General features: G+C 52.3%; 1 protein-coding gene across 1 annotated transcript in view; it reads left to right on the plus strand.

The window, feature by feature from the left end:
• Window positions 1-5,706: 5,706 nt before the first annotated feature.
• MALRD1 (MAM and LDL receptor class A domain containing 1) overlaps window positions 5,707-23,979 on the plus strand; it is a 53,528-nt gene continuing 35,255 nt past the window's right edge. The window contains exons 1-12 of the mRNA XM_078612631.1: window positions 5,707-6,186; window positions 10,579-10,716; window positions 12,328-12,486; window positions 14,235-14,340; window positions 15,550-15,667; window positions 16,720-16,969; window positions 18,070-18,257; window positions 18,835-19,068; window positions 20,177-20,264; window positions 21,236-21,409; window positions 21,858-22,026; window positions 23,399-23,555. Coding sequence (XP_078468757.1) covers window positions 6,048-6,186; window positions 10,579-10,716; window positions 12,328-12,486; window positions 14,235-14,340; window positions 15,550-15,667; window positions 16,720-16,969; window positions 18,070-18,257; window positions 18,835-19,068; window positions 20,177-20,264; window positions 21,236-21,409; window positions 21,858-22,026; window positions 23,399-23,555 — 1,920 coding nt within the window. The 5' untranslated portion in view covers window positions 5,707-6,047. The remainder of the gene's footprint in view (window positions 6,187-10,578; window positions 10,717-12,327; window positions 12,487-14,234; window positions 14,341-15,549; window positions 15,668-16,719; window positions 16,970-18,069; window positions 18,258-18,834; window positions 19,069-20,176; window positions 20,265-21,235; window positions 21,410-21,857; window positions 22,027-23,398; window positions 23,556-23,979) is intronic.

Consider the following 23,979-nt stretch of genomic DNA (forward strand, 5'->3'; position numbering starts at 1 on the left):
GGTTCAGTGGCGCGTCTTATACTCCGGTAGGTGTGTGTGTGTGTGACCAGATGTGTACAACTGCATTTGACACCGGGCACAAGTTCGAAGTCCGTCTTACTTTCCGGAGCATCTTACGCGAATCTGGAGAATGCGATTGAATCTCTCAGTGTTTGTTTCCAGCCTCCACGACACTTTTTTCTGGCTGCTGAACCAAGCAAGGGCCTTGGGATTCATCCACCGAGTGTCTATAACCACGACCAGGAAATTTTCATCGATACATCGAGATAAACAACAAATAAAAATACGTGCATCGTCGAATCGTGAGAATGACCGTCGCGTCATGCGAATCGCACGTTAATGTTCCATCGAGGCCGATGTAGCTCATCCACGTGAAAAGAGAAACATTACACACGAGGGAGTGGAAACGAGATAAACAACAACATAATTGCACCGTGGCGTATTGTTACGGGACTGTTGGAACGATACCCAACGGGCGGGGTTAGTGTTGAGCGACGGGTTCACATCACTGTGTACTGTCAATGTTGCCGTTCATAAATGACGTCACGCACCTGGGGGGGGGGGGGGGTCAGACATTTGTGACGATGTGTGACGAGGGAGGGGGGGTTTGAGAAATGTGACGTCACATCAAAATGCGCAACTTTAAATAAATATAGACAACACGTTCTACTTAATTAAATTGACTTTTTGATGTTTTCTCCTACAACATCAGAGTGCAGCAGCGCCACATTAAATACGCACTACAATGACAATAGTTTAAAGCGATTTTAGGCATGTTTAATTTTCCAAAATGTAAATATGGTTTGGGGGGGCAGAGCTTTGTGACGTCATATTTGAGAGGGGGGTCTAACTTTTTGTGACGCCGTGTGACGAGAGGAGGGATCAAAAATCGTCCAAAATTGCGTGACATCATTTATGGACGGCCCCTCACGTGTGCACTGGTTTTTCTTATAGTACTCTGTGTCGATGCACGGTCGCTGTACATGAATCGGTGACACACGGTACCACACCAAGATAATGACAAAGATCCCCCGTATAGCCTTAACAGACTGTAGGGGCAAGTGCTGTTAGCGAGCACCTATGAAGGCCGGCACGCCACACGAGGGGGTGGGTGGCCAACACCACACCTTTGTCTCCCCAGTGGCGATGTTTACACATCGCACCAGGTACTCATTTGAGGCCGAGTCGACCTAGGGGAGGCCCAGGACCGGTTCAGATAATCGTCACCGATGATGGCCGTGAGCGGGAATCGAACCCGGGTCGCCAGGTTTGTAGCGCAGCGCGCTAACCGCTACACTACCGCTCTCCACGCACACTCTCTGCATCATCCGCGGGTGGCGAATTAGCCAACCGCGCTTGCTTGGAGCTTGGCGCAACGCGCGCTGGCTCCCATTGGCTGCTGCCCACGTCGCCGTCACGGGTCGTCAAGTCGCTCGGAGGCCACGTGGCGCAGCACGCGTCGACTCGTCGTCGAGCGATCAACGATACCACACGGACGACGACTTCCTGCTACGTTTTCTCCAACCCTTCTACGTCGGCAATAATTACCGTACAGCCCCAATTGTGTGTGTGTTTTGCATCGTCCTGGGAGCGGTGGTGTAGCGGTTAGCGCGCTGCGCTACGAACCTGGCGACCCGGGTTCGATTCCCACTCAACGGCCAATACCAGTGACGGTTATCTGAACCGGTCCTGGGCCTATCCTAGGTCGACTGAGCCTGAAATGAGTACCTGGTGGCGGTGTGTAAACATCGCCGCTCGGAAGACAAAGGCGGCCGGCGTAGTGTAGGCCACCTGCCTCCTGGCGTGCCGGCCTTCATAGGTACTCGCTAACAGCACTTGCCCCTACAGTCTGTTAAGGCTATACGGGGGTTCTTTGTATTTTTTCATCCTTCGTGTTTTTAATTGATCCCAAGCCACTCCTTCACCCCAGCTAATTGAGAACCGACTGTATTTGATGGATTACATATATATACAACATTGCTCAACATTTCTCTATTTGCTGTAGATCGCTCTTCATGAACTATTGTACGTAAAAAAAAACAACCTGCTGTTGTAATAAATGCGGTAACTAAAATGAACCAAAGTCCCTCTACGAGTCTACGTAACCGGGAGAATAAATTAACTTTTATTTCGCGTATCAGTGTTGAGTCCGCGACTCCGGTAGTCGAGTCTGAGGGCGCAGATTTCGCTCCACTGGTTGGTTGGTTCCTCAGGGGAGGCGGGGTCAGGGGGGGGGCGGTTACTGAAGGGCGGGCTCGAGGGAAAACACGAATCCAATCGCCCCCCCCCCCTGAATAAACCGACTGACTCATCCAGAACAAAACATGTAACTGTAATGTACATGTAACGCATTATACTGGTAGGAACGAAGTGGACCAGACCACCAATAGATTAATGTGTCCGTCCGTCTATCCGACAAGATGGCCGCCCGCTCCCCCTGCAATCTGTGAACTAAACAAGATGGCCGTCGCTTCCGGCGCCTCACGGCGAAACTTTAAACTTCGCTTCAAATTTACTTTACTGAAACGCAGCACGTTTTTTTAACACAGAGACAAGATACATTTATTAACACAGAGACGAGATACATTTAATCGCCTTATTTGTGCACGAAAAGCACGGTGCGAGGCCTAGTGCGGCAGGCTTCGCGAGGCCTAGTGCGGCAGGCTTTGCGAGGCCTACTGTAGAAAAGGCATCGCGAGGCCTACTGCAGAGAAGGCTTCGCGAGGCCTACTGCAGGGAAGGCTTCGCGAGGCCTACTGCAGAGAAGGCTTCGCGAGGCCTAGTGCAGAAGGCTTCGCTAGGTCTACTGCAGAGAAGGCTTCGCGAGGCCTAGTCCAGCAGGCTTCGCGAGGCCTAGTGCGGCAGGCTTCGCGAGGCCTAGTGCGGGAGGCTTCGTGAGGCCTAGTGCAGAAGGTGGTGGTCAATTAATCTCAGATGTGATCGTTTGGAAATGAAAGACTACGAGTCTTTAAATCTCACAGCGTTTCTTGTCAAAACAAACACTTTTAATTAACGTTACACTAGAATACAGTCATTTTTTCTTTAACTCCTCTATACCCGGTCGATATCCCTGTACCGGTACTAAGTATTATTCCTACCAGCCCACCCCGCAGGGTCCTGTTTTGGTGATGCTACTGCGTTGTCAGTGCACCAAAAGCACAAATAATGTATGTTAAGCTCAACACATTCGTCATTAACACTCTGACATTGCAATGCCAAATGATAGATACAAGGCGGCGTTTCGGGCAACGCCCCTTATTCATAGCGCATAGAGAGGTCAGAGCGACAGAGTGGATAATGCGATTTAGATACTTGTTTGACATCATGGGGCCTAAATTTTGATTTAAAGCTTTCGTGACTGCAGGGAATCATATTCTTGGTTCTTTCGGTAAAGTCACGTAGAAGGGAAACAATGAAATCATACAAATATAAATCAATAAAATTATCACGACGTTTCGACTGCAACACAAGCAATCGTCATCAGGTGTGAAAACACAGCAAGAAAATTTGAAAAATTGCTCGTGTTGCAGTCGAAACGTCGTGAGAATTTTATTGTTTTATATTTGTATTATTTTATTGTTCCCTTCTACGTGACTTTACCGACAGAACCAAGAATAGCATGGGCCTGATGAGGATTACGTTTGATAAATGTTTCGGATCACCAGTTTTTTTTAATTTTGGCAATGGTGACCTCACGCCAGCTACGCAATGACATGGAGCGCTTCCGTATTGTGGCATCGCGTGTCGATCTGTCTTCACACAACGTCCTGGTGTTTAATGTACCTCGTATGGCAACGCCAAACGTGCACCGGTGCCAATGGCGAAGCCAGGATTTTCAGGTAGGGGGGGGGTGGAAACCCCTCCAGCAATGAAAAATTATAGGAGTTGTTGGTAAGTAAGGAGTTGTTAGTAAGTAAGGTCTTACACCATTGAAACCTCATTTGCCAGAAGAAAAAATGTGATAATAGATTTTTTTACCCTTTTATCTGGCAACAAAACTGACACCTTTTTTACAAGGAGTCATGTTTGCATAGACCACAAAACCTGCAGTCGTAATGCAAACAAAAAACATAACTGTGATAATGTATGCACTGTCCTTGAAGTTGATTGGTCCACACCCGAGACAGCTTTCCTTAGAGCCTAGTCTCACATGGTGTTGGACCAGATGACGCCAAAAGGCGTTTTGTTGCCAGATAAAAGGGTAAAAAATAAATGATCAAGTAAGGACTTGACCCTTGCTTTTAATTCGACGCGTGTGTGGCGATGGCGCAGCCATCGATCGAGGGTAGAATTCGAACCGCGTTGTGTGATCGGCATCGCGCTCGCTGAAGGTGTTTGCCTTCAGGGAAGTCGTGTACTGTATACGCAACTGCGCACAATTCTGTGAGTCACTTATACCTGCTTTGCCGTTACTTATTGCCAATTATGGACTCAGACTATTGCCCTATCATCTCATAGAGTCCCTGGCACGTAATAATATGCTACACAGTGGCAGTGGGGGTCGCAAAATGCCGATTTATTACTAATAAACCCCAATGATCCGATCGAAATTAGGGATTTCGATCAGGATCATGGGGGGGGCACGTGCCACCCCCCCCACTGACTCCACCAGTGACCGGTGCCGTGTTAGTCCTGAGTCTTTAACTCCAGATCCCGGGTAGGTGGGTGGGGGTGTTGATGGGTGGCGCTACATCGGAGTTGATAAGCGATAAACCGCACGCGAGGAAGGTACAACCCACACGGCGGCATGGGTCGTCACGTGATACGTGCTCTCTCGTTTCTCAGTTACAAGGTGGAGTCGGCAGCCCTCCAATAGCCGGCTCACGTCGCTGCTGGCGGAAGGGCCTCCGACGAGATGGAGCTCTCGGGGGAAGTTGGTTTTCTGTTCGACTAAGATGATAAAAATTAAAGTTTATTTTATTTTACCCCCTGAGCTGCACAGCTCTTTTTCAGAAGCGACCTGGCCACAAATGATAGGTCAAGAAAGTGGTTTGCCATCGCGCGGACATTAATTAGCAGCCACATGCTCTAAACGCGTGATGTTGACTCTAAATGTGGAGGGAAAAACTGCATGACCACGGGGGAGAAAGACGCGCAGACTCCAAATTTACAGCAGGCGTCAGAGTCGGATTCGAACCCACGCCCTCCTGTTTACCAGGCGAGGTATTTCACGTCTCCCCACCGTGGCCCACACTTTACCCCACCACACGCTATCTGCCAATCGATAGAGTCGGCGGGGGTAGGGATTTAAGAAACTTATCACCGGGGGATAGAATCGAACCGGTGACCTCTGGATTGTAAGTCCATTGTTGCTAAACATTACGCCTGCAGAGCTCGTTCCGTTTCAGAGTAAACCAAACATGTTTTTAATGTCAACATGTACATTCAGGATTTGCGACAAAACGGTAACCGGTTTCCAACCACCCCGTCCCCTATTCCTCCATGCGATGAGCGCGAATGCGACGTGAACACCCCGTCGTATCCACTAAAGCACGCTGCGTAAACACGATCATTGTGGCACACACGAACCCCATGCTGCACGGGTGAAGAATTCAACAGCTCTCACTCGCACCGCGGGGCTTCGCTATCTCATCTAAGATTACACTGCTATGGCTCCGTGCAAGGGATTCAAAGCTCTGTCAATGTCACCCCGTGGTTGATCATTAACCAACCACCACCGTCACCATCACCGCCACCACGCACCACCCACCCACGCCCACGGCACACCGAGTGAATGTTCCCCACGGTTAGATCCGACTGCAGTTGTTTAACCGACCGCAAGCATTCTGCTTCCCCAGGTGGCAGTAACAGCAGGTGTAGGCGTCCATGTCGGGCGTCATGGGCAGACACGGTGCAGGCGAGGGACACGGGGAGGGCTCTTTCGTCGCGTGAATGCTCCTCGTCTCCCCGCTGAGACGGCACTCGGGCGCCGTCTGTGTCTCTCTCGAAGAAGAAGACGTTGAGAGAGAAGCTTCTGAAGAGACATCGTCCACAGAGCTGCCCGGCGGTGGGTGGGGGTTGTGGTTGGTGGTGGTGGCCAGGACGCCATGAAGCGGATGGTGGTGGTTTGCTTGCTGCTGGCTGCCGATACCTCTCTGCAGGCAAGGAGCCCCCCTCCGTCTCATCCTCCGCCTCTTCCCTGGACCCCTGAGCGATGGAGCAGCACAACCCCTCAACAGCAGAATGGTATCCCTTCTCTGCCCCACCCCCTGTCCCCCGTGACCCCCCCGTGACCCCCCTCCCCCCGTGCCCCGTGACCCCCCCGTGACCCACCTCGTGACCCCCCCCCCCGTGACCTCACCCGTGAGCCCCCCCGCGACCCTCCCCCCGTGACCCACCCCGTGACCCCCCCCCGTGACCCACCCCGTGACCCCTACCCCGTGACCCCCCCCCGTGACCCCCCTCCCCCACTCCTGTCTGCCCCCCCCCCGTCCACCCCTCAACACGACGCCATCAACGTGATGAGCCGGGCTGTGGAGCCGCACGCGGCTATTTCAGACTCAGGGGTCTCCAACCAGAGGTCGCAAACGGGTTTTGATTCCTTACCCTTACCCGTACCCGGCCGCACCAGGGTAGCAAACGGGTACCCGTACCCTACCCGGTTACCCGTAACCGGCCAGGTATCGGGTAGGGTACAGGTACGGTTACCCGTTTGCGACCTCTGGGATGAAGCCACGTTGCAGGCGCGGGTGGGTTGATTCTAGGAACTTGAATTGTGAGAAGAGACAAGACGTTGGGAAATGAGTGACAAACAGTAACTCACCAGTGGCTCACGGCCTACCCGTACCCGGCCGCACCAGGGTCGCAAACGGGTACCCGGGCCGGGTACGGGTATCGGGTACGGGTATCGGGTATCCGGTTGCGACCTCTGTCCCCAACCCCCGGGCCGCGGACCGGTACCGGCCCGTGGCCTGTTAGGAACCGGGCTGCACAGCAGCAGCAGGAGGTGAGAGCGGTGAGTCCGCGCGTGGAACTCGCCCCCATTGTTTTATTATTCACCACTTCCGTCCTCGCCTCTTTCCCGCACTGTGCACTTGTCTCAGTCACAGTGTTGGTGAGCCCGCAAGCTGCTAACCCCTAGTAGCCACAATGAGTACAAAACAAACGTCGCTGGGGAGCTTCTTTGAAAAGGGGGAAAGACCCAATGATGACCCTCCCCCACCCCCTGGACCGTGAAAAGAATGTCTTCCACGAAACTGCTGCTTTAAGTGACTGCTTCGTGACGTTCTTTATGAAGGAGTCGCCGTCTCGTATTCACCACCACAATGCATTGCGGCTCTTGTTCATATTGCGGTGTTTCTTTTAATTATCAATTTGGAACAAAATCATTGCCTCCATAAATGACGTCACGCGATTTTGGCCGATTTTTGACCCCCCCCCCCCCCTTGTCACACGGCGTCACAAAAAGTCACACCCCCCTCAAATATGACGTCACAAAGCTTTGCCCCTTCCCCCCAAAACCATATTTCCATTTTGAAAATAAAACATGCTTCAAATCGCTTTAAACTATTGTCATTGTAGTGCGCATTTAATGTGTCGCTGCACTCTGATGTTGTAGGAGAAACACGTCTTAAAAAGGAGGCGTTGGAAAGCTGAAATTTAGCATGAAATTAACTTGAAAATATTCAACGTCTAACTAAAACTGCAGATGTTCAGAATATTATATTGAAACTCTCTTATAATGATAAAATATTGAAAGTAATCAAATCTATAAAAAATACTTTCAACTTTGTAGTAGAACGAAGCAAAATGGAGAGTACAATTATACCAATCACATATTCATTTCGCAAAATGAAAAGCCGTGGTAGAATCATTAGAATCAAAATGTTTAATAACAATCATTCAAAAAATTTACAAAATTCATGCTTCTCCATTCTCCCATGGAGAAGCAAAATGCTCCTTCAAAGAATAAATAAAAGGTGACCTTAGTAAATTTGAATAATCAAATAGTTAATAATGAAAATTAATCAAAATTAGTGTTGTTATAACAATTCTATTTAAGTAATATTTATTTAAAGTTGCGCATATTGGCCTCCCCCGCAGTCGGCTACCGCAGGCCTCGTCCGTCTCCTGGCGCTTCTCCTTTGTCGACACCCTTTCCCGTCGATCTTCCTCTTTCATTTTCTCAATTCGTAGCGAAAGATCTGGTAGCCCGCATCAACTGAAAAACCAGGGCCAAGTTTTCCCCAAATTGTGTACCGTTTTTTACTACCACTTTTCCGTCATTAAGGAGCTTGCCGTTGTATCGTACTGTATATAACTTGGCTGTTATTGGAGATACAATGCTGTATCATATATCTGAGAGGCTGATTTCGGGTTCCATGCTGCCTGGTCATGTACATTGAAATAGTTCATTTTTTGTCGATAATCGATTTTTTCCCCTTTTAACAATCTTTTCAAGCATCGTGGTAACCGCTTTTTTTGCTTTAGCGTCACAACTCTTCAGAAACTGCCTGCAAAAACGAATTGTCCAAACACCGATTTTAATTTTCGATTGGGCATACCCCCCTCCGCCAAGACCTCCAGATAATAATAGTTTAAAAAAACATCTTCAACCCAAGTTTTGAGAGTCTTAACTGTAGCATATATAAACTGGATTATAGCCGTGCCAGAATTCAGCTGCAATAATAGTGTAACAGCCTTTTGTTAACCCACTGCTGTATGAACGCTTCTCATCTACGCTGGTCTAATTCGGATTGATGTAGGCAGAAGGTCGAGGAGGCCCTTCTAGAACATCAGAATTAACGTCCATTAGACGTTAATTCTGGCCTCAATAACGTACCAGTTGCCGTAAAAAAAGTTTGCTGTCATTACAGTGGACAGGCTAGCAGCAAGGGAGTTGACGAGTCTTCTTGCCAACGCCAACCACCTCAATGCCTAGATTTGAAGCTTTCGTGACTGCAAGGATTCATATTCTTAGGTTTTTTTCGGTAAAGTCACGTAGGTACATCAGCCGCACCTTAACAACTCTTGGAACCTCCGAGTTCAACCAGTCTACACAACAAAGGCTCATTCCTAACAGCGTGCTTCAGCCGCACCGAACCTCACAATAATAATATCCAGGGCCTACCTTGGCTCCTCCCATCCTCAACCAGTATATATACAAGGACTGTTTTCTTGGAATTTCTCTTACTTGATACAGCTATCGTGCTGTGACGGTTCCACCTGAAGACGGAAGCTTGTGTTGCCTCCGAAACGTCGTGATTTTTATTTTATTTTTTATTTTACTTTTATAATTTTAATGTTTTACCTACGTGACTTTACCTAAAAACCTAAGAATATGAATACACCTCAATACCCATCATCAGCCAAGAATCCCACGATGCACCTCGCCACCAACCCCCTTCTGGGGATGGCGCTGTTGTCAACCATCCTAGAATCTCACTCAGATCTGAAAGAATGCTGGTGAACAGTGTGGAACAATGCTGACGTCCAGAATGAACACCTCGCAAACATAGTTACACCCCCTAAACTAGGTTTATTTTACCAGGTAAGGCCCACTGGGCTATGTAGCTCTTTTTCAAAAGGGACCTGGCCATAATTGATAGCTCAACGAAGTGGCTTATCATGTGGACATTTATAGCAGCAGACCAATATTCTAAACGCATGTTTCTAAATGTGGAGGGAAAAACTGGAGAACTCAGATAAAGGCCATGCGACCAAGGGGAGCGAGAATATGCAAACTCCAGAAATAGAGGCGTAAGGGTCAGGATCTAAACCACAACCTCCTGCATACCAGGCGAGGTAGTTAACATCTCGCCACCACAGCGCCCTGGCTTTGACATTCCTCCTCCTCAGAGACACTGGTGGTCTAATGATCAGAACATCTACGGGCCGATCTGCCATCTTCATAAATGGAACATGAAAGGCAAGCGACTGTGGCTTGTTGTTGCGACCGCACCATGCTATGAAACCAGTCCCATGAGTTAGATTCCTCCCAGTCACGGCGAACATCAGTGGCAAGCGATACCCAAACCGGTCCCGGGCCTCCACTTTTACCAACTCACATTATTGACGAACGTGGTGAAGAATGGTAAAAAAAACTACGACCAGCATGGCCGTGAGGAGTCCATCTGGCAGAGAATTCACAAAGTGCAGTCGTACTGTGTTATGGGCTGTGTGTCTCACTGGCATGGCCACTGTTGTGGTGGTTCTCTTGCGTTGACGCCATTGCATCGTGGAGGCCACTCTTCGATCTTCCATTAACATGCTAATCCCTCACATTAACATAGCCACTTCCGTACCCTCGTCGAGGAGGCCGCTCTCCTATCTTACAGTTACATGCCAATTTCTCACATTAACATCACTAGACCCGGCCACATCTTTATGACCCTTGGGCTACACCCATTTCAGACCTTTTAGAACAGTCTGCCTCAGCAGCAGACCATGCTTTCTCACTTGATGATGGACGCTTGTGTTGCGCCCGAAACGTCGTGATTTATCTTATTTTATACCTACGTGACTTTACCGAAAGAACCAAAGAGTATGCAGTCGTACGTTATTGTGTTATTTTTATCCTCATTGTTAAATATATGAACAGAAAATGGAACACCTCATTGCTGCACGTAACATTTGCAGAGAGCATGGGGGGCTCGACACCCCCCTCGGAAGAGGAGGAGCATCGAGGAGGTGAGTTTGAAGACCTCGTGACCTGCTGCAACCTCTCCCCACAACAAGACCATCATCCATCCTTGAGCTACGACACGACCAACTGTGGTAAGCCTAGAGTGAGCCTGTGGTAACCCTATAGACCAGGGGTCGGCAACCAAAATAACAAGAAGAGCCATTTCTTTCCAATTCGGTACAAAATTCAGTATTTCAAGAGCCGCAATGCATCTGAGTACATACTGTACATACGTACATATCGTCAAGAAGCAGCCCGTAAAGAGCCGCATGCGGCTCCGGAGCCGTAGGTTGCCGACCCCTGCTATAGACTGTATAAAGTTTTTTTTTTACACAACCCACGACATTTTGTGATTGCATAATTTCAGCATGGGTTCAACACAAGCAAACTGTAAAAAAAAAAATCAGTGCCTACCTTGGTTCCTCCCACCCTCAACCAGTATATATACAAGGACTGTTTTCTTTGAATTTCTCTCACTTGATACAGCTATCGTGCTGTGACGGTTCCACCTGAAGACGGAAGCTTGTGTTGCCTCCGAAACGTCGTGATTTTTATTTTATTTTACTTTTATTATTTTTTTTATTTTTTACCTACGTGATTTTACCGAAAAACCTAAGAATATGAAACTGTAGAACGGCTTTGACATTCAATGTTTCGTCAGCAGCCAAGCTCGTTTGAAACAGTGCTGGTGAACTGCCAGGTGTGAACTCGAGTCGGCTTAAGCTGGACGTCCCATGAAGCCTGGGGTTCGGCAACAATATACACAGGGTGGTCGTGTAGTGGTTCGCATGCTGCGCTCCGAACCCGGTGACCCAAGTGTGATTCCCGCTCGTGGTCCACGCCAGTAACGATTATCCGAACTGATCCTGGGCCTTCTCCTAGGTCAGGGGTCGGCAACCAAAAATAAGAAGAGCCATTTTTTTTTTCGAATTCGTAAAAAAAAAACGGTATGTATTGAAAGACGCAATGCACCGTGTGGTGAATGTGAGATGGTGATCGTCAATAAATAATATTACGAAGCTGTCCATAAAGAGCCGCATGCGACTCCAGAGCCACAGGTTGTCGACCCCTGCACTAGGTCAACTCAGCCTCAAAATGAGTACCCAGTGCGGTGTGTAAACATCGCCACCATGGAGACAAAGGTGGCCAGGCATGGTGCTAGCCACCCACCCCCTCGTGTGCCGAGCTGGCCTTCATAGATGCTCGCCACGGTGGCGAGCATCTACGAAGGCCGGCGCCATGGTGGCGAGATTTTAACTACCTTACCTGGTATAAAGAAGGTCGTGGGTTCGATCCCAACCCTAACATCTGTATATTTGGAGTTTGCATGTTCCCTCTCCCCGTGGTCACGTGGATTTTTCTCTGGGTCCTCTGGATTTTTCCTCCACATTTAGGATCAACATCACACGTTTTGAGTATTTGGCTGCTATAAATTTCCACATGATGAGCCAACTTTGTTGAGCTATCATTTGTGGCCAGGTCGCTTCTGAAAAAAGAGCTATATAGCTCAGTGGGCATTGCCTGGTAAAATAAAAAAGTAATAAAAATAGTACTTGTCCCAACAGTCTGCCAAGGAATTTCCTCTGATTCAAGAGCCGAATGGCTCACAGGGCTATACCTAATAAATGAACTTGAACTTGAAGGCTACATGGGGGAATCTTAACATGCGTCTCTGCGTGATTGTGTTCCGTGTCCCCCGGAAGCGCTGGAGTGCAGCCTGGAGGATTCGCGTGGGTGGTGCGGCTGGGAAGGGGGCCAGTCCAAGGAGAGCTTCGCCTGGACCAGGGAGACGTGGGACCAGCTCGACCCCCGCGTCCGCAACATGAGCCCTCTGCTGGACCACACCACCAACTCGAGCGCAGGTGGCGTCACGCACAGGAGGGGCGGCTCGCCGCCAACGCTCGGAGGAATTTCCTCTGATCCCCCGGCCCTTTTACCTACCCGCAAGTCCAGTCATCTTCGACCCCAGTCGATTCACCACCAATCCGCACCCCCCACCCCGCCGCCACCCCGCCACCATGCAAATGTTCCCCGACCCGTGACCTGGCACCTGTGCCCCCTGCGCAGGTGCACCGCCTGCGCACTTTGTGATAGCCATGCCATCGGATCTGCCGATGGAATTCTTCCCGTTGTCCGCGGGGTGATAGGGAATGTCTCGAGGGGGGAGGGGGCTCTCTGCCACTCGTGAGGAATTTGTCCTGTTACCCCGTGCTTGTCTGTGGGTAACCACGTTTATCCCTGGGTAACCACGTTTATCCCTGGGTAACCGCGTGGAATGTCATCAGGGGTGAATCGATACACCTTCAACTTATCCAAGTGTAGGGACTTCGGTACGAGAAGTGTGACGATTCCTAGGATTTGTCTCCTACTATCGAAGATTTTAATGCCGGTTCGCTGCGCAAATATACATGCAACAACTTCACTTAAGATCTACCCTGTTTCTGTTCAATAACTTTCGGTATGTCACAATTTCCCAAGTTAACCGCTGTGGTGGTAACAGCGCCTCCATTGTCACCGTTGTTAACGGTGTTGATGTTGTTGAAGTATCACATTTTTGTTGTCGAGTGAAACTAGGCCAGCGAGTGTCATTGGAGAAAGTCGTCGCTAGAAATCCATATCCGCTTGCAGTTCGCTCCCGTTACATCCGGACAAACACACGGCCCAAATTGACTTTACACGCAACGCAAACCAGACAGAAGCAACCGATTCTCGCGGGCACCGACAACGCCGCGCGCCCGCACCGTGCCGTCACGTGCCGAGAACCGATTGTAACCGACCGATAAATGCGTCACCCCTCGCCAAATAATAATAACAACAATAACACCCTCATCGTAAAAGCTCAATGCTTGGCCTCGGTAGGAAATGAGCGGAAATTTGATGGCGCGGAGGCCGGCACCAAGGTTCGCCGATAAGAGGCGCGGCGACGGCACGGAAGGGGGGAACGCAGCTCCTCGGTGACCTTTATACTCCGCCCCGCCACCTGACCCTGGCACAGCCAGACACTGCCATTGAACCACATGGACCCCCCCCCCCCACCACCATTACCCGTTGTCCCCCCCCCACACCTTTCCCCAAGTGGTGAATGTGGCTATAGATAATAATAATAATCATGTATCTTGTTTGCCCAGACCTTGAGCTCAAACCCTAGATGCGTGTTGATCGCCTGTCTCAACGGTTGTTCAGTCTCAACCCTGCTTGGCCTCCGAGATCTGAGAATATTCTGAATGATTTTGTCATTGGCAGCTTTAAATATACTGCGTCTCCAAGTGGGAATGACATGAATATGTAATTGTGCATATATGTTTTAATGTTTAGTTGGTCACCCCCCGCCCCCACCACTAACATACACCAGGGTTACACTCCTTTGATCTGGTGAATTTGCACTCAGAATTTCGAGGACACGATTTTTCTGAGCCTTAAATAAGCACCTGGTGCGATGTGTAACCATCGCCACTTGGGGAGACGAAGGCAGCCAGGCGTGGTTCTGGGCACAACACCGCCGTGCGAGACGTGCCGGCCTTCATAGGCGCTCACTCACAGCACTTGCCCCAGCAGTACGTTAAGCATACCTGGTCGGTGGGGGTGGGGGGCCTTTGTTTGTGTTCCCCAGGCCACATGCTGGTGGTGATCATGAACGGGACCTCCGGCAATCGGGTGGCAGAGCTCAGGAGCCCGTGCCTACACAGCGCTGGACCCAACTGCGCTGTCTCCTTCTGGTATGGAGCGGAGAGAGAAACTGCCCATCGCAGCGCAGGGAGAGGGAGAAGTCGGCATCACCCCACCAAACACTCTCATCACCCACCAGCGCCACCCCAACAAACACTCTCACCACCAACCAGCACCAGCAAACACTCTCACCACACACCAGCACTACCCCAACAAACACTCTCACCACCTACCTCTACCACCAAACACTCTCACCACCCACCACCACCACCCCAACAAACACTCTCACCACCTACCTCCACCACCCCACAAAACACTCTCACCACACACCACCACCACCCCACCAAACACTCTCTCCACCCACCGCCACCACCCCACCAAACACTCTCCCCACCCACCACCACCACCCCAACAAATACTCTCAACACCTACCGCCACCACCTCACAAAACACTCTCACCACTCACCACCACCACACCACCAAACACTCTCACCACCCACCACCACCCCACCAAACACTCCCACCACCCACCACCACCACCCCACCAAACACTCTCATCACCCACCACCACCACCCCACGAAACACTCTCACCACTCACCAGCACCACCCCACCAAACACTCTCACCACCCACCACCACCACCCCACCAAACACTCTCCCCACCCACCACCACCACCACCCCAACAAATACTCTCAACACCTACCGCCACCACCTCACAAAACACTCTCACCACTCACCAGCACCACCCCACGAAACACTCTCACCACCCACCAGCACCACCCCACGAAACACTCTCACCACTCACCACCACCACCCCACCAAACACTCTCATCACCCACCACCACCACCCCACGAAACACTCTCACCACTCACCAGCACCACCCCACGAAACACTCTCACCACCCACCAGCACCACCCCAGGAAACACTCTCACCACCCACCACCACCACCCCACCAAACACTCTCACCACCCACCACCACCACCCCATCAAACACTCTCACCACTCACCACCACCACCCCACCAAACACTCTCACCACCCACCGCCACCACCCCGCCAAACACTCCCACCATCCACCGTCACCACTCCACCAAACACTCTCACCACCCACCAGCACCACTCACCGTCATCACTCCACCAAACACTCTCACCACCCACGGCCACCACTCCACTGTCGTTATATTAGAATCGCACTGCGTGCTCTTTCCAAGGACGTCCTCCAATTGCTCGCTGACCATGCCGCTGTGTGCCCTTCCAGGTATTACAGGCACGGGCCCTTTGTAGGCCCCATGGAGCTGTGGCTGAGCGAGGACAAGAGCGAGACGTTGCTGTGGTACGAGCCGTATGAGCAGCCTGGCAGCTGGCTCCACGCACAGGTATGGTCTGGTCTCCGTGGCATTATCGTCATCATTATTGTCATCCTTTTCATTACCGTAGTCATCATTGTTATCATCATTCTGATCAGCAGCATCATTTTCGCTTTCATCATCGCCATTGTCATCATCATTCTCGTCATCGTCAGTGTCATCGCTGTCATCAGAGTGAGCCGCCCCGCACATCCGATTTAGCACAGTTGTGGCTACGTATGGTGTGAAATAAGTTCAGCATACACACAGCAGCATCACACCATCGGTAGTACAGTCTGTTCACCTATTGCGCAGTAGCTGCATTACCCAAAAACGCCGCGTTATGGAAAAATCGCGTTATAATAAATGATATATCATAAAACACAGTCCGCGATAATACACAAGATGCGTATGCAGGCCGAACAAAGACTGAGGCGCGTGGGTCGCATCTCGAAGCATCCAGAAGCATCCCAATGCCTTGTGTGATGCTAAGCCGTGGCAGCCATACAACCACGTATTCCTTCTCGCTCGACATAGTTCCGTTCGCTCAATCGCGTTATATCCAATTCACATTCCGCGTTCTATAAACAAAAATGCGTTCATCTTCTTGGTTCTTTCGGTAAAGTCACGTAGAATGGAAATAATAAAATAATTAAAATTAAACATAGTAAAATAATTCTCACGACGTTTCGGCCACGTTTCGGCCACAACGCACGACTGCTTGCGTTGTGGCCGAAACGTCGTGAGAATTGTATTTTATTATATTTTATTTTTATTATTTTATTATTTCCATTCTACGTGACTTTACCGAAAGAACCAATAAGATAAATCCCTGCAGTCACGAAAGCTTTAAATCGAAAAATGCGTTCCCTAATACATTAATCACGATACATCCAGTTCGCATTATATATATTTTGGGGTAGTGGAGCAAAGTGGTGGGGCAGGGGGTTGGGGTGCACGTTGTCCACCTCCAGCTGAACCTGCACTGACTTCCCGCTGCCTCTCCCTCCCCTCCCCTCCCCCTCCCTCCCCTCCCCCTCCCTCCCTCCTCTCCCTCCCTCCCATCCCCTCCCCTCCGTCAGGTATGGCTGGGCCGACGGGCCGGTCCCTTCCGCGTGTCCCTGCGCAAGTTGGAACTCGGCAGGTACGTGGGCGCCATGGCCGTGGACGACCTGGCGCTCGTGGGGTGCGCCCTGCCACCTCCCAAGGCCGAGTGTCCCGCGACGGAGCCGCCGGCGTTCCACTGCTCGCGGAGCGGCGCCTGCGTCGACGCGTGCCTGCGCTGCGATCTCACCGACCACTGCGGTGACGGCTCCGACGAGGAGGACTGCGGTGAGGGCGGGCGGCCGTCACCCGGAGCGTGTCCGCTGCTTCGTCCCTCTGTGGCGGCACGTGCGGGAAAATGCACGCGCGCGGAGATCGGCCCGCAGAAGTAGACGTGGCGGAACTGCTTCCGAGGGCCCTTCGAGTGATCTCTCTTATAAACAAAAAAATATTTTTTGGTTTTACCAGGTAAGGCCCCCTGAGCTGTGCGGCCCTTTTGCAGAAGTGACCTGGCCATGACATGTTATAGCTTAATGAAGCGGCTTATCACGTGACAATTTAGAGCAGCTAAATACTCTCAAACAATGTTCTCTAATGTTCATGGGGGGGGGGGGCACTTTCACTGACAAGACATCAGTGTGAGGGCCACCACACCGCCTGCAAGACAAACCAGTGCAATTAAGTTTTAGAGGTGCATCTGAATGCGTGCGATTCAGTAACCGTTATTGTTCGATGGCTCGCCAAAAGCTGCTGCTGTGAGGATGACTGGAGTTCGTTTGATGGCTTATGCTCCTTGACAAGAGGTTCATGTTCATTGACAGATGATCATAATGGCAGCGAGGATTATGATGATGATTACAGTGATGATGATGATAATGGTGATGACGACGGTGATGATGATGATGATGACAGCGATGATGACAGTGATGATGATGATGACAGTGGTAATGATGTTGGTGATGAAGATGGTGATGATGGTGATGACGGTGATGATGATGATGATGACGTTGGTGATGACGGTGATGACGATGATGATGACGACGACGATGATGATGGTGATGATGACGGTGTCGATAATAATGATGGTGATGACGGCGGTGATGACGGCGGTGATGATGGCGATGATGACGGTGATGATGACAGTGATGATGACAGTGATGATGATGATGACAGTGATGACGATGGTGACGGTGGTGATGATGATGGTGATGATGGTGATGATGATGACGGTGATGATGATGATGGTGATGATGATGACGGTGATGATGATGACGGTGATGATGATGACGGTGGTGATGATGACGGTGGCGATAATGATGGTGATGACGGCGGTGATGACGGCGGTGATGATGACGACGATGATGATGGTGACGATGGCTCGCGTGCAGATTGGACGCAGCAGTGCGACTTCGAGTCGGGCCTGTGCGACTGGCAGCAGGCGAGCGACGACGAGGACGACTTCGACTGGACGCTGCAGCGCGGCCCCTCGAGCACACCGCTCACGGGGCCCTACACAGACCACACGCTCGGCACCGGCGCCGGCACCTACCTCTACATCGAGGCCTCCGAGCCCCAGGTGCGCGCTCCGAAGCCGTGGGGGGGCGAGCGGCAGACTCGCCACGAACTCCTCTTGCGCTCTCTTGTTTGTAGACATTCATAATCCACATGAATGTGAAGGCGACTGTCTTCTTTTTCGATTTAAAGCTTTCGTGACTGCAGGAATTCATCTTCTTGGTTCTTTCGGTAAAGTCACTAGAATGGAAATAATAAAATAATAAAAAATTAAACATAATAAAATTATTCTCACGACGTTTCGGCCACAACGCAAGCAGCCGTCCTCAGGTGAAGAAAAGGTCTGTCGAGAAGACTTTACCGAAAGAACCAAGAAGACTGTCTTCTTTTGAGGGGGAGGGGTGAATGCTGAATTATTTATATTTAATGAATTAAATATATGGGGTTTTTTTTGCTTACGACTTTTGGACGTGACATCCTGCCAGCCAGCCAGTCAGCCAGTCAGCCAGCAAAACTTAAAAAAAAAAATAGTATGAAGAATAGTATGGTGCAAAAGAAATTCAACACACACGGCTACAATATTCGAAAAAGTATCTGAAAGAGATGCCCCCCCCCCATCCTGCCCCACACCCCTCCCCCAGGCGTTTGGCGACCGCGCGGTGCTGATGAGCCGGGCGTTCGGGCCGGTGTCCGAGTCGGCGGGCTGCTCCCTGCGCTTGCACTACCACATGTGGGGGCGCAACGTCTACCGCTTGGCCGTCTACCGCCGCTCGCACCGCAACGGCCGCGGGCAACTGCTGTGGGCGCGCTACGGCAACCGCGGCGACCGCTGGGCGCGCGACAACGTGACGCTCGCCGCTACGCAGCCCTTCCAGGTGCGCGCGCTGTGCCACGCGCGTCACGGGGGAGGGGGCAGTGGTGGGGGGGGGGAGCGGGTGATTTTTTTGTTGGTTCAATATTTTTCATCAACAGTCGCGGAGAAGCGTCCCGACTCAACCGACGTTTCTCTCTCTCCGCCTGATGAAGGCCGCTTGTGTTGCGATCGAAACGTCGTGGTTTGTTTTATTATTTAAAACAAAAATTATTATTTTTTTATTTTATTTTCTATCTACGTGACTTTGCCTAAAGAACCAAGAAAATGAATTCCTGCAGTCACGAAAGTTTTAAGTCAAAATTCAACCGAGTCGTTTATAGGGGTTGGCAAATCAAAGATATCACGACGGGGGAAAGATGAAGATTTTTCATGTGGGAGGGGAAGGTGGGACAGGGTAGAGGAATTCATATTCTTTGGGTCTTTTGGTAAAGTCACGAAGATAGGTTCAAAGAAATTAACAAAAAAATAACAAAAGAACGACGACATTTCGACCACAACAAAAGCGATCGTCATCCTCTTTCCTCCTGATGACGATCGCTTGGGTTGTGATCGAAACGTCGTAGTTTTTTCTTATTTTGTTGTTATTTTCGTTTAACCTATCTACGTGACGTTACCGACAGACCCAAAGACTACGAATTCCTGCAGTCACGAAACCTTTAAGTCAAGGGTAGGGGAAGTATAGCTAGCCTAATGAGGGACATTTGGGGTAGCAGTGTGGGTGGAACTGGGAGAAAGGGCAAGAGTGGGTGGGGGGGAGATGCTTTGACGTTTGAGGCTGAACAAAATGCGAAGGGTGACCTGTTGGGTGCGTGGAGATCTCTGTGCTGTGTGCCGTGCGCTCGTGCTCCTACAGGGGGGAGCGGTGGTGCAGCAGTTAGCGCGCTGCGCAAAGAAACCCCGTCCACCCGAGTTCGATTCCCGCTAATGACCAATAACAGTGCCGGTTCCTGGGCCTCCCCTAGGTAGATGCAGCCTTAAATGAGCACCTGGTGCGGTTTGTAACCAATCAGCGGTCGGGCGTAGTGTTTGGCCACCCACCCCCTCATGTGTCGTGCCAACATTATGTTGAAGGTGGGGTCTTTGTGCCTTGTGTGGGTGTGTGGGTGCAGGTGCTGATTGAGGGAGTAGTTGGCGATGACTACCACAGTGACATTGCCATCGATGACCTGTCCTTCATCAACTGCCCCCTCTTCGATGGTGAGAAATGGGAGACGCACACGGCGGGCTTGATCTGCGGCAGACATTTCACGAGCATGCAGCCCTTGTTTGGCACCTTCCGGTCTTGCAATGATAATACTAATGTTTAGCGATTATTCACCAAAGCCACTTTGAAAACTCGCTGTTGGATGAAGGCCTCCTCCGTCGTTGGGGTTCGTTGAGCGTGCTTCGCCCGAGCTGTCCTGTTCAGTGCGGGTTCGTGAAGGTGGGGAATCGTTTACGATTTCGCTCGCCACCGATGTTTAGCCGTGGCCGGGATTCAATCACGTGCCGCTCGCGTCACGGGGTAGCACGTTAACCACTGCACCACTGCTCTACTTTCCCGCGATATTTATTTTTGGTTACGACGGCAAGCCTCACAAACAGTTGTCTAAACAGCTGGCACGTTCAGCACGCCAAGGGGTACCTGAAGAAGACAGTGCAGGGCCCCACAAGCTACGATCATTGAATTTCAGCGCTAGGGGCCCGTCCATAAATGACGTCACGCGATTTTGGACGATTTTGGACCACCCTCCCCCCTCATCACACGGCGTCACAAAAAATCAGACCCCCCCCTCAAATATGACGTCACAAAGCTCTGCCCCCCCCGACCCCCCAAAACCATATTTCCATTTTGAAAATAAAACATGCTTCAAATCGCTTTAAACTATTGTCATCGTAGTGCGTGTTTAATGTGGCGCTGCACTCTGATGTTGTAGAAGTGTTGTTATAACAATTAGTGTTGTTATACCAATTCTATATTTATTAAAAGTTGCGCATTTTTACGTGACGTCAAACTTCGCAAACCCCCCCCCCCCTCGTCACACATCGTCACAAATGTCTGACCCCCCCCTTCCCCAGGTGGACGGCCCCCTATCCGCGCCTATATCACGCACAAACAAAATCGTTTTTTGCCAAACACCCCGCTCTATCTGTAGGCGACCCTCTCTCTCTTTTGCGCTCGCTCGCAGGGGAGTTGCCACTGCTCGTGACCCCGACGAACCCCGTCGCCTCGTCCACGCTTCTGCCCAACGACTGCTCCGAGGGCGAGTTCGTGTGCCGCTCGGACGCCGCCTGCCTCTCCCCGGGCGCGCGCTGCAACTTCCGCGAAGACTGCGCCGACGGCAGCGACGAGGCTCGCTGCGGTACGCGGTGGGGTTGGGGTGGTGGGGCGGTTGGGGCGGGGGGGGGGGGCGGCGGGGGCAGGGGGTGGGGGCGAGTGGGAGTTGGGGCGGATTCGCGAGCATGTTCGGTGGCAGGACCCGTACGCGATGTGGAGCGACGGTGGTACGGGACGCAGAGGGCGACCGGTGTTGGCCGTGCGCTGACGAGGCTGTGGCACGCACGGTCGCGACGCCAAAAACTCACGGGCCGCCAGAGCGCACGGCGGAACCCCCCCACCCACCACCCACCCCCTCGACCCTTGTGCAGAAGCCATACGGGTCGTCGTGTTTTGGTCCGTCGATGACTTTGCTGTGGTGCGGCGGCATTACCCGGGTTTGTGCTAGCCGTGCCGGCTACGCCGAAATTGGTGCCGCTGAGAGGTCGGGAGTAACCGTTCTCTCCCGCCGGTGCACGTCACCCGACCCGCAGTGCTGCCGCAGTGCGGGTTCACCGATGGGGTCATGTGCTTCTGGACCGTCCTCCGGGACATTGCCGGCGGCGGCAGCAACGAAGAGGATGGGTTCCGCTGGAGCCTGGGACAGGGAGCAACAGTTTACCCCACGGAGTCCGGCCACAGACCCACCGTCGACCACACCACGTGCGTGCCGTGCCCACTGCCGCCACCATATTGCAACCACCGCGACCACGAAAACACCACCGCCACCACTGTCACCGGCGCAAAAACGCCAACACGGCCACCACCACAAAAACACCACCACCATACCACCAAAATACCACCAGCACCACAAAAACACTATAACCACCACTGCGTGATGCTCATACCTCCGTTTATAAAAAAAAACAGTTGATTCAATAATACGTATTTCTTGGAAATGAAAATCGGTCAAAACGTGCCCACGTCTCCACCACCAACGGCCGTGATGAGGCGCTGCAGCCAATCCCACCAGGCCCCATGCCAACCACCGCACGCCCCTGGGCACATGCACCCACCAATCACAGCTGCCCAACTGCACGACTTGACATTGGCACCCCTCCTGAGTGCCAGCAACCTGCCACCGCCTACGTCGCCTCTACGCCTCAAGCTGGCGCTGCCAGGGCCCCCAGCCAAGTGCCAGCGCTGGGTCCCCCCCACCCCCCTCCCTCCCCCCCCACACCCTCCCTCCCCCACCACACCCTCCCTCCCCCACCACCCCCTCCCTCCCCCACCACCCCCTCCCTCCCCCATCACCCCCTCCCTCCCCACACCCTCCTTCCCCCCCCACCCCCTCTCTCCCCCACCACCCCCTCCCTCCCCCACCACCCCCCTCCCTCCCCCACCACCCCCCTCCCTCCCCCATGACCCCCTCCCTCCCCACACCCTCCTTCCCCCCCACCCCCTCTCTCCCCCACCACCCCCTCCCTCCCCCACCACCCCCTCCCTCCCCCACCACCCCCTCCCTCCCTCATCACACCCTCCCTCCCCCACCACCCCTTCCCTCCCCCCCCACACCCTCCCTCCCCCACCACCCCCTCCCCCCCCACACCCTCCCTCCCCCCCACACCCTCCCTCCCCCATCACACCCTCCCTCCCCCACCACCCCTTCCCTCCCCCCCCACACCCTCCCTCCCCCACCACCCCCTCCCTCCCCCACCACCCCCTCCCTCCCCCACCACCCCCTCCCTCCCCCATCACACCCTCCCTCCCCCACCACCCCTTCCCTCCCCCCCCACACCCTCCCTCCCCCACCACCCCCTTCCCCCCCACACCCTCCCTCCCCCCCACACCCTCCCTCCCCCACCACCCCCACCCTCCCCCCCCCCCACACCCTCCCTCCCCCCCCACCCCCTCCCTCCCCCCCACACCCTCCCTCCCCCACCACCCCCACCCCCTCCGCCTTCCCCTCTTTTCGTAGCCGGTTACCTGCGCTCCTCCTGCCCGTGGACTGCGGTGCGGTTGCATCACCTGCGCACTCGATAGCTGCCCCCCACTGCGTACCCTAGCGGCCTGCCCGTGCTGTTTGTGGCGGCAGGGGCGATGCGGAGGGCTGGTACCTGTATGCGGACAGCTCGAGCGGGAAGTTCTGGGAGGCGTCGGACCTCGTGACGCCCACGATCGGTCGTTCGGGACCGAATTGTCACCTGGTCTTCTGGTACCACATGGAGGGAGTGAGCATCGGCCTGCTGCAGGTATCCACACCGCACGCGCATTGCAGGCTCCTGCCGACCGCACGAGGCACACGAGGCAGGCGACGATTCTCCACCACGGTGATCTGAGGGGTTGTCACAATTCGACCCGGCCTCGTCCATGTAGTTGCTTTTTTTCCGTCTCGGTTTTGTGCCTTTTTGGTGAATCCACGGATGAAGAAGTCACGATGTTGAGTCTCACTGTGATGCAGAATTGTGACAATTTATGAAGTCGTGGGAGAGAGGGGTCATATGTACGTATGTATCTTGAACTTCTTTTGCAGCATACATAGCCAACCGTTCTAATCGGAGGTGTGGGGACAAAATTTTTACACAAAATCAGTTCTAAAGAAATTCGTTTTCAATCTCGGTGATTTAAAGGTCCATAGCTCTTGTGGCTTCCTGATATCGGAAGGAAGTAAACGGT

The sequence above is a fragment of the Lampetra planeri genome, chromosome 1 (assembly GCF_965212315.1).
Source record: "Lampetra planeri chromosome 1, kcLamPlan1.2.h2, whole genome shotgun sequence".
NCBI lineage: Eukaryota > Metazoa > Chordata > Hyperoartia > Petromyzontiformes > Petromyzontidae > Lampetra > Lampetra planeri.